General features: G+C 41.2%; 1 protein-coding gene across 1 annotated transcript in view; it reads left to right on the top strand.

The window, feature by feature from the left end:
• Positions 1 to 1,352: 1,352 nt before the first annotated feature.
• The window catches only part of LOC306969190 (voltage-gated inwardly rectifying potassium channel KCNH6-like), a gene marked incomplete at both ends in the record, with an annotated part of 32,292 nt that continues 22,092 nt past the window's right edge, over positions 1,353 to 11,552 (top strand). Inside the window, one exon of the mRNA XM_079564790.1 lies at positions 1,353 to 1,365. Coding sequence (XP_079420916.1) covers positions 1,353 to 1,365 — 13 coding nt within the window. The remainder of the gene's footprint in view (positions 1,366 to 11,552) is intronic.

Below are 11,552 nucleotides of genomic sequence, written 5' to 3'. Positions count from 1 at the left end.
ACTCCTTTTGCAAAGTTAAGGAAACACTGTTCTGGTGTCTTCGTATTTATCAATCACAGGGGGTTGTAGCATCAACTTTCACATTTTTCCCAATTTTTATTACAAAGGTCGTTGAATAAATGATAAATAATTTATGCTTGACACTGACACTTTCAAAATGATCTAATATCGCATTTTCTTTGAGTTCAAATGGATGAGGTAAAGTCACTGTAGGCACTGTAGATAAAGGTGTTGTTGTTTATGTTTTGCTCGATTTTGCTGCAATAATTGATTTTGTTCAACTAAAACTTGGCTTTTGACATAGTTGACATTTGTTTAATATTATTTGCATAGATAGAATTAAATGCAATAAATCTATATTTTTGAAATATATTTACAGTTCACAGTTATTTTGTTTTAAATGGGGGGGGGGGGGGGGGGGGGGATCGAATCGAATTGTGAATCGTTTTCTTTTGGGGGGGGGAAATCGCCCAGCTCTAGGACTGAATCCCAAAAAATAATCAAATTGTGTTAGAGAGTGAGTCTATGTGTTCTGGATCACAGTGTTGTATACATACCAGAATCGTAACTATAACAGGCGTCCACGGAGAGAGTCTTGACAGAGGAAGCTGGGACATCCAGAGTATCACCTGGGCCTGAGGATCTGGCAGTGACCGACAGTGGATTCTCCGAGGTTTTAACAGCAACGTACCCTATGGATGCGTCTGTATATAAGTAGATGAACTATGAACGAGAACAGGAGAAGAATGAGTTGTGTTTGCACAGGCACACGAGTAACACAGTCATGTCAGAGGTCAAGGAGTTTAGAAAGGAAAGGAACACTCACGGCATCTCCACCCTTCACCAGTGTGAGCTTTATTTGGACGACACATGTTGGTTCACCAATTACATCCTTTACGTCCTGGGGCAAAGTGCTAATGTCTGTCACCTCGTCGACTTCATAGTCTGACGCTAAGTCTTCGTTAAAGGATATTTTTTCACTAGGTGAAATCGCTTGAAGCTTAATCTGTTTCACCGAGGTCTCCACCTGTGAAAACAAGAGACAAATATTCAGACAATAAATTACGATCAGGAATCTTCAACCTGCCTGCTCTAGAGGCAGGAGACAGGACAACCACTCTGCCACAGTCGCTCACAGAAACATGACACTCACCTTGACAGATGATTGATCTGTGCCATAGTAAGTCACTGGACAGTTCAGGAGTAAAACCTCTTTTACTGTGGTGTATTGCACAGCATCTAAACAGAAACATTATCAACATCTCCAGCGGTCAAACATTACATTTAGAGAATCCGTTTTCCACTCACCAGCCAACAGGCCCAGAGCTGAGATGCAGAGCAGCAGCCGGAACATGGCGGATGGTCGTGAGTTCCACAACAACAGCGAAGTCGAGGCGATGAGACGAGTCTGTGGAGGAAAGGAAAGCCTTTAGAGCTGTGTCTGCCATTAAAAGAGAGGAAAGAATGAAAGATTAGCTACCGGCCGGGCGACTGAGGAGGAGGCAGGTTCTCTTCTGAGGAGGAGGCAGGTTCTCTTCTGAGGAGGAGGCAGGTTCTCTTCTCGCCTCTGTCTGACTGATGCCGCGCTGCCTCTTTATTTAAGGGCATCCTCGCCGCGCCACACCCCCTCTCCATACCACAGCGGGAGGGGCGGAGACACCTGTTCACATGCGATGGGGCGAGGTCTTACCTAACTTGTGAGGAGGGAGACAAAGGTTCATCGCTCTGGGCAACACAGGCAGCATTACCTGACGAGATGTTTGAAATACCTTCCGGGACAGTATAGTATTGTCCAACATCGTTTTTTAAAAAGTTGAACAGCGATTTAACCTCTTAACTCCCACCTGAACGGATCCCATTTTCTCCAGTTTGGCTTTACCCAAATCAAAAAGCTTCTTGGGGAAAAAGCACCAAAACAGCCACAAAAAATGAGAAGAAAACAAGGATGTAAACGCGACAAAAGTGTGACAAAAATTCGACAAAAATGTGACAAAAATGAAAAAAAAAAAAAAAAAAACATGCAAAAGGTGACACAACACAGCAACAATGCGAGAAAAAAGATCAGTTTTGTGGGTCTTAGCTTTCAAATGAGGTGTTACACAGGCCTATATAACAGCCAAAGAGGACAGAATGCATTTGGTTTAGGCGGGTGGTGAGAGGTTAAAGTCCTTGTCGTTCAGAAACCTGCTCCTCTGGCCACACTTCGTCCATAAACAGCATTCTTGAGTCGCACAGCTCCAGGGGGCGCCGCTCTGTCTTGAGCAAAAATGTCCAGATATTTCCATCGACTAAAACATGACTAAATAAAGAGATTGAAAGAGTGTCATTTCAATCCACTGCTAAAGGAGCGGCTCTGAGCTTTGTTCATGTGGGAGAAGCTCCATAAAGCAGGACCGGGAATAATACAGGTGCTCGTCATATAATTAGAATATCATGAGCCATAATAATCAGAATGAGTTAAGAGGTTAAATGCAAAATGGTTTAAATGTCTCTATGGACACAGACGTCTGGTGTTATAAGTGATTTGCCTCAGGTGCTCTGTGGAGCGGGTCACACTGTTTTTAATGCAGGCTAGCTGATACCATAGACATGCACTAGCCTTGCACTAGCCTAGCGCCACGAAACTCTTCAAACATAAGAACTGCATGAATTACAAAAAAAAATATCACCAGAAATCAACAAGAGGCCCCATGTCAAAAATCCTGAAATATCCCTTTAAATATAGTCGAGTAAACTGACAAGCGTCTCAGTCGACAAACACTAGACTCAAATCGAAGAGAATTATTTGACTAAAAGTCTAAAATGAAACATTCTCATCCAAAGACTATGAGGGTGAGGTTCACACTGCAGAGGGGCCGCCGTCACCTGCCTCCAGGGAAGACACGGATTTGCATAAAGACGCTTCGACCGTACATTCCAACCCACATGTTTGGAACAAAGACTTGTCGCACTGACCTCACAGAATGTTCAAAATGTTAAAAATGTTCAAAATATTCCACAAAGATGACGTGAGCGGCACTGCAGGTTTAGCGTGTTCCTCCATGACACGGCCCCCCCGACGTTAGGCTCGGGTCACCCCCCCCTCTCTCTCGCTCACTAGTGTCCTAAGATTATACTAATGACTCAATTAAAGCGAGATGCTGCAGGTTTAGAGATGAAAAGGCCTTTTAACCTCTTCCCACCCGCCTACACCATTCTGTCCTCTTTGGCCATTATAGAGGCCTGTGTAACACCTCATTTGAAAGCTAAGACCCACAAAACTGATCTTTTTCCTCACGTTGTTGCTGTGTTTTGTCACCTTTTGTATGTTTTTTCTTTCTTTCCTTTTTTTCCATTTTTGTCTTTTTTTTGTTGAATACCCCACTACAGGAGCAGGTGTTACAACCTACCCCACTACAGGAGCAGGTGCTACAACCTACCCCACTACAGGAGCAGGTGTTACAACCTACCCCACTACAGGGGCAGGTGCTACAACCTACCCCACTACAGGAGCAGGTTGTAACACATGTTACACAGTTTAACAAAAGAAATAAAGGGTCACGACACAGAGGCCACGTCATGTGATCTGCTTCAAAAACAGGTTTATTTAAATAAAAGAACAATGTCTCTAACCGGTCCTAAACTGACCCTTAATTCAACAAAAATGGGACAAAAATTCAACAAAGATGTGAAAAAAATGGGGGAAAAAAGAAGAAAAAAAAACATGCAAAAGGTGACACAACACAGCAACAATGCGAGAAAAAAGATCAGTTTTGTGGGTCTTAGCTTTCAAATGAGGTGTTACACAGGCCTATATAACAGCCAAAGAGGACAGAATGCATTTAGTTTAGGCGGGTGGTGAGAGGTTAAAGTCCTTGTCGTTCAGAAACCTGCTCCTCTGGCTACACTTCGTCCATAAACAGCATTCTTGAGTGGCACAGCTCCAGGGGGCGCCGCTGCCCCCTCAGTGCTGCTGCAGAGTCTTGTTTTACTCTCCTATTGTTCCTGTGCTCATGATATTAGGTGGGCTCTGGCCTGACAATGCCGCCATATGAGCGTGAGCCTGAGGTCAAGGGGCCGGTTCTCCACAAGGGGAGTATCGGCCCACGTATAGAAGAAGTCTTTCTGCTCTTCAAATGTCCAGCTCGGTGCACACGTGGCCAGCCGTGTTCATTTCTAAAATATTGAGTCATAATATCAGTCAAAGTCATGTTTTTGCTGACTAGAACTGGACGAAATCAAAAGCTTTTTTATGATCTGTGACTAAAAGGCAAGTTTATTTGTAGAGCACAATTCATACACAAGGCAATTCAAAGTGCTTCACAGTTTCATAAATATAAGAAAACAAATACAATCAACGAAAACATCAACATAGAGTTAATCAATTACAGTAAGAGGCAAGAGTGTGGATAAAATACTTTCAGTTTTGTGAATTTTTACGTTGTTTTGACTCGCTCTGTCTTGAGCAAAAATGTCCAGATATTTCCATCGACTAAAACATGACTAAATAAAGAGATTGAAAGAGTGTCATTTCAATCCACTGCTAAAGGAGCGGCTCTGAGCTTTGTTCATGTGGGAGAAGCTCCACAAAGCAGGACCGGGAATAATACAGGTGCTCGTCATATATATGTATCACAATTACAAAACAAAATCGAAGAGAATTATTTGACTAAAAGTCTAAAATGAAACATTCTCATCCAAAGACTATGAGGGTGAGGTTCACACTGCAGAGGGGCCGCCGTCACCTGCCTCCAGGGAAGACACGGATTTGCATAAAGACGCTTCGGCCGTACATTCCAACCCACATGTTTGGAACAAAGACTTGTCTCACTGACCTCACAGAATGTTCAAAATATTCAAAATGTTCAAAATATTCCACAAAGACGACGTGAGCGGCACTGCAGGTTTAGCATGTTCCTCCGTGACACGGGCCCCCGACGTTAGGCTCGGGTCACCCCCCCCTCTCTCTCGCTCACTAGTGTCCTAAGATTATACTAATGACTCAATTAAAGCGAGATGCTGCAGGTTTAGAGATGAAAAGGCCTTTTTACCTCTTCCCACCCGCCTACACCATTCTGTCCTCTTTGGCCATTATAGAGGCCTGTGTAACACCTCATTTGAAAGCTAAGACCCACAAAACTGATCTTTTTCCTCAAGTTGTTGCTGTGTTGTGTCACCTTTTGTAGGTTTTTTTTTTCTTTTTTTTCCATTTTTGTTGAATTTTTGTCATTTTTTGTTGAGTTTTTGTCACATTTTCGTTGCGTTTACATCCTTGTTTTCTTCTCATTTTTTGTGGCTTTTTCCCCAAGAAGCTTCTTGATTGGGGTAAAGCCAAACTGGAGAAAATGGGATCCGTTCAGGTGGGAGTGAAGAGGTTAAATGTTCCGGTTTGTTGTTCACGGTCGAGCTGAACTATTCACACAGTCTGAAGCTTGATCGAAAGATGGCGTCTGCCGCCGCCATGTTGGATCCATAAACAAACTACAAGCGTCCCTGCCCGCTCTGTGATTGGTCTCCAGGCTGCCGAGCACGGACATAACACACGTGTAATAAACGCACGTGCACCCGCAACTGGTGAAAGGTCTCAGCTGGGTCCGAGCGAACGGAACAGAAGTCTATGGGCGGTGAAGGTGCCGTGGTGGAGGAGGACGCTCTGGACCTGCCTTTGACTCCAGCGGCTCTACAAAGGCATCCGCACAGTAAAGTGAAGATTACTGCACAGTAAAGTGAAGATAACTGCGCAGTAAAGTGAAGATTACTGCACAGTAAAGTGAAGATTACTGCACAGTAAAGTGAAGATTACTGCACAGTAAAGTGAAGATTACTGCACAGTAAAGTGAAGATTACTGCACAGTAAAGTGAAGATTACTGCACAGTAAAGTGAAGATTACTGCACAGTAAAGTGAAGATTACTGCACTGTAAAGTGAAGATTACTGCACAGTAAAGTGAAGATTACTGCGCAGTAAAGTGAAGATTACTGCACAGTAAAGTGAAGATAACTGCACAGTAAAGTGAAGATTACTGCAGAGTAAAGTGAAGATTACTGCAGAGTAAAGTGAAGATTACTGCAGAGTAAAGTGAAGATTACTGCACAGTAAAGTGAAGATTACTGCACAGTAAAGTGAAGATTACTGCAGAGTAAAGTGAAGATTACTGCAGAGTAAAGTGAAGATTACTGCACAGTAAAGTGAAGATTACTGCACAGTAAAGTGAAGATTACTGCACTGTAAAGTGAAGATTACTGCACAGTAAAGTGAAGATTACTGCGCAGTAAAGTGAAGATTACTGCACAGTAAAGTGAAGATAACTGCACAGTAAAGTGAAGATTACTGCAGAGTAAAGTGAAGATTACTGCAGAGTAAAGTGAAGATTACTGCAGAGTAAAGTGAAGATTACTGCACAGTAAAGTGAAGATTACTGCACAGTAAAGTGAAGATTACTGCAGAGTAAAGTGAAGATTACTGCAGAGTAAAGTGAAGATTACTGCACAGTAAAGTGAAGATTACTGCGCAGTAAAGTGAAGATTACTGCACAGTAAAGTGAAGATTACTGCACAGTAAAGTGAAGATTACTGCGCAGTAAAGTGAAGATTACTGCAGAGTAAAGTGAAGATTACTGCAGAGTAAAGTGAAGATTACTGCACAGTAAAGTGAAGATTACTGCGCAGTAAAGTGAAGATTACTGCAGAGTAAAGTGAAGATTACTGCAGAGTAAAGTGAAGATTACTGCACAGTAAAGTGAAGATTACTGCACAGTAAAGTGAAGATAACTGCAGAGTAAAGTGAAGATTACTGCAGAGTAAAGTGAAGATTACTGCACAGTAAAGTGAAGATTACTGCGCAGTAAAGTGAAGATTACTGCACAGTAAAGTGAAGATTACTGCACAGTAAAGTGAAGATTACTGCGCAGTAAAGTGAAGATTACTGCGCAGTAAAGTGAAGATTACTGCACAGTAAAGTGAAGATTACTGCACAGTAAAGTGAAGATTACTGCACAGTAAAGTGAAGATTACTGCGCAGTAAAGTGAAGATTACTGCAGAGTAAAGTGAAGATTACTGCACAGTAAAGTGAAGATTACTGCGCAGTAAAGTGAAGATTACTGCGCAGTAAAGTGAAGATTACTGCACAGTAAAGTGAAGATTACTGCACAGTAAAGTGAAGATTACTGCACAGTAAAGTGAAGATTACTGCGCAGTAAAGTGAAGATAACTGCGCAGTAAAGTGAAGATTACTGCACAGTAAAGTGAAGATTACTGCACAGTAAAGTGAAGATTACTGCACAGTAAAGTGAAGATTACTGCACAGTAAAGTGAAGATAACTGCACAGTAAAGTGAAGATTACTGCACAGTAAAGTGAAGATTACTGCACAGTAAAGTGAAGATTACTGCACAGTAAAGTGAAGATTACTGCGCAGTAAAGTGAAGATTACTGCGCAGATTTCGAACCACTCCTGGCATTATTACGCCTTACAATATAGTTCCCCCTTTTATCCGCTTAGAAAATCCACATTGTTTAATTTTGTGTAATTATACTTTGTATTGGAACACTTCACGTAACCATATTTAAATAGGGAAAACGTGGAAGAGCTTGGTAGCTTCTATCTTGACCTGTTTTGGAGCTATAGAGGAGAGAGGGAGAGGCTAAATGCTAACGCCGTCTGCGCTGTGTTTACGTGACTGAAGGCACGGGTGAAGATCAGACAGGTCCTAAAGAACTCGTCAAAGCTCAGGTAAGAACATATCTCAGTATGTAAAAACGGTGGCCTATTCCTTTAACGCTTTGGTGACGCAGATCAAATGTAGGAGACGGAGAAACCACAGAAAGATCGACAGTTTGGCTCATTCTGTTCCTTTTGTAAAATGACTTTTATGTTTTGGTTAATGTAAAAGACAAACAAAACAATAAAACAAAATAAAAACCAAAGCCAGGAGTGCTGTGTCTTCTTTTTCAGTTCTTCCAAGTCGCTTTGGCTCATTTCTCTGATCAGAACTAGGGCCTGACCGATATAAGGGTATTTTTAATATCGGCTATCAGCCAATATCTCCGTAACTGAAAGTGATAAAGACGAGGCCTTTCCATATTTGATGACTTTTGCTTATCATTTCGGAAGCCTAGAGATAGAGACTTTCAAACAAGCTTCCTCTGAAGAGCCTGAATATACGTGAATACACTGCCCCCTCTGCTGTCACCGGTCAACACCGACACATTTGGAGGTGTAGATCGGCATCGGCCTGAGGAAAACCCATCGGTCGACCTCTATTATATTCCATGTTTGGCTGTTGCTACCGACGACAATCAACAATATTGTTCCCTGCAAAAGTGAAAAATGCTGAGCCTATAGTAGGGGAGACCGGGGATGGTTGTAACACTTTTTGCTTCAGCACCTGTAACTCACGGAATATTTGAGGTAGAGTTCTGAAACGTTTATACAAAGTACCCACATTTGTTAACTACAAATGGCACTTAGGGACATACTGAGAAACCCTGTAAAGGGGAAAACACAAAGAATAGGATGAGCTCGGTGCTCATTTTAATGCACCTCACTCTATGTAGGGACACACTGGGACCTACTGAATCAGGATTGGCGGGGGACCAACAGTGCGCAGCCGCGGGTGCTGGCCTGGGTGTCGCAGGCGTGGGGAACAGTGTGCGGACATTGCCCTTATCGACATGGCTAAACTAGGCATGTATGAGAAGAATGCCACACATTTAATGACAACCATATTATTTACAAGAAATAATTAATGGAACCCATTCATTTATTTATATGTATATATATATATATATATATACATATATATATATATATATATATATATATATATATATATATATATATATATATATATATATATATGTATATATATATATATATATATTCCCCTTTTTTTTATTCATTTATTTATTTATTTTATTATTATTATTATTATTATTTATTTATTTTTCCTTCTCTTTATTTGTTATCTGTTCTCTTCTATGAATTTACTTTACTCTAAACTCAAATCTTTGATTTTAGTAGCGGTGGTGGTGATGCTGGTGTGGATGGTGGTAGTAGTGATAGTGATGGTGATGGTGGTGGTGATGGCGGTGCGGCAGTGGCGTTGGTGGTGCGGATGGTGGCAGTGGTGGTGGTAGTAGTTGTGGTGTGTGTAGTGACGGCGGCACTAATGGTACTAGGAACTAGTCTATTGTCCAATGTCATACCTCATGTGTGTTGTTTTGTCTCTCTCTTTTTTTTTTCCTCTTTTCTTTAAATGTATTGTGCCCCCTCTGCACATTTGTAAAATATGCACTACTTGCAATAAAAAAAAATCACAGACCTCATGAGTTGACGTCATGCATGGTGTTCCTTTGTTACAACCTACCCCACGACCGGGGTAGAAATAAAAACACGTCATGTGATCTGCTTCGAAAAGAGGTTTGCTTAAAGAGGGGGTATTATGCTTTTTTCAGTCCCATAGCACCAGTCTATATCACACTACAATGATGACCAAACCTTCTGTTGGTCTGTAAATGCAGTAAATTAGAATAACTGCCTTGTATAAAATGTCTCTCTCAAAATGGCTGTAGTGAATGTCTTGAAATAGGCCTCTGTCTCTTTAAGAACCTCTGAGCCTTTCAGACACGCCCCCTCCACACGCTGTCTGTGGCATCAGTGGGGAGGGGGTTCTGCTGTGATAAATATAAGTGTTTTCTGGAGGTATTTTTCAAACCCTGGAGACAACGCTTCGACTCAGTTAACTCCGCCCCCTCTCTCCGCACATACAACTTTACCGTAATATAAATAAACAACAATAAGTGAAATTGCTTCACGATGCAGTTATACGGAGTTGACATCTGCAACACGGCTTCATAAATGGCTAACACACAAGCTAATATGCTAACACACATGCTAATATGCTAACACACATGCTAATATGCTAACACACAAGCTAATATGCTAACACACATGCTAATATGCTAACACACAAGCTAATATGCTAACACACAAGCTAACACGCGTTTGGACTGACTCACCCTCTGGTCCATCGCTGTTTACATTGTGGGACTTGCGTTGGTTATAAAAGTGAATCCACTTTGATTCTGGTGAAGGTTCCCCAAACATCCATCAGTGACAGTCACAGAAAAACACCATTTTGGCTGATAGTCGCTGAATCCCGGAGAAAAAAACAGCTGAGTGGCCTCTTCCTGAAAAAGGTTGAATAAACTCCGTAGCCAAACGCGCTTCTTTTTCTGCGTGACATTATCGTTAGTTAAGAATAAAGAAGAGGTGTGTCCAGAATAGGTTATAACGAGCTCCATCTTCACAGCTGCAGCGCAAACATGACTGATCTGTTCAGACGCTCAGGGGATGTGTTTGTTTTGGCCTCAGCTGACCTGGAAGCACCTCGGGCACTTTTTTTCCCCCTTTTTTTTTTTCTCTTTGCATCTCTCTTACGACAGAAATAATGAAAAAGCTGTTTTACAAATTAAGATCCGGCCGTAAGCATAGAATTAAGACATTACATTACAGACGTCGAGCACTTCCGTTCCGCTGTGACGACACAACTGAACACTCAGTCGTTCACCAGGAGAGGGCGGAGCCTCAGAGAGCAGGATTCAGGAGGATTACTGAGAGCTGCGTGAATGAAGCCACAAACCACTCTGGGGGTGTTTTGAGCTCCAAAAAAGCTCCAAAAAGTCGATTTTGCATTATATAGGACCTTTAAGGTAAACAAGTTACTTAGGGCTGCTTTAAAGGGACTATAAGGAGTTTAAAAATGTTAAAATTAAGTATTTTCCTCCACCTACATGTTCCAGCCATGTCCTAATGTGTAGAATGAGCTCAGACCTGTTCACCACAACTGCCTCTAAAATCCTGTACGGTCACTCAAAAATGTGTCACTTCGGCCCGAATTGCCGTCATGCACGAGCTTAATATAGAAGGTGCAGTTACATATATGGCCAGAGGTGGCAGTAGTGAGTATAAAATGGCGAACTTGCTTCCAGCCCCTTTAACCTCTTAACTCCCTCGCCTGAACCTTTTTCCTCACGTCATCAGATTTTTTTCCATCATTTTTTTGTTGGGTATTCAACTCATTTTTGTCACATTTTCGTACATTTTTTATCAATTTTTTGTCATTTTTTTCGTCAATTTTTGTCAATTTCTTGTGACATTTTTGTGACATTTTTGCCACTTTTTCATACTTTTTTTTAATCAATTTTTTGTCATTTTGTCACATTTTGTCACATTTTTGTAATTTTTTTGTCACATTTTTATCACATTTTTGTCACATTTTTGTCATTTTTTTGTACATTTTTGTAATTTTTTTGTCACATTTTCATCACATTTTTGTCAATTTTTTTGTCATTTTTTCGTCAATTTTTGTCAATTTCTTGTGACATTTTTGTGACATTTTTGCCACTTTTTCACCAATTTTTCGTCAGTTTTTTGTCGATGTTTTCTCACTTCTTTCTCACATTTCCATCATTGTTTTCGTCTCAGTTTTGTTACTATTTTCACAGCTTTTTCCAGAAGCTTTTGGACTGGGGTAAAGCCAAACTGGAGAAAATGTGCTCGGTTCAGGTGGG

This window comes from Gobius niger, assembly GCF_951799975.1.
Source record: "Gobius niger genome assembly, chromosome: 10".
Taxonomy (NCBI): Eukaryota; Metazoa; Chordata; class Actinopteri; order Gobiiformes; family Gobiidae; genus Gobius; species Gobius niger.
The sequence above is the reverse complement of the archived record's forward strand: the minus strand, read 5'-3'. Positions and strand labels throughout refer to the sequence as shown.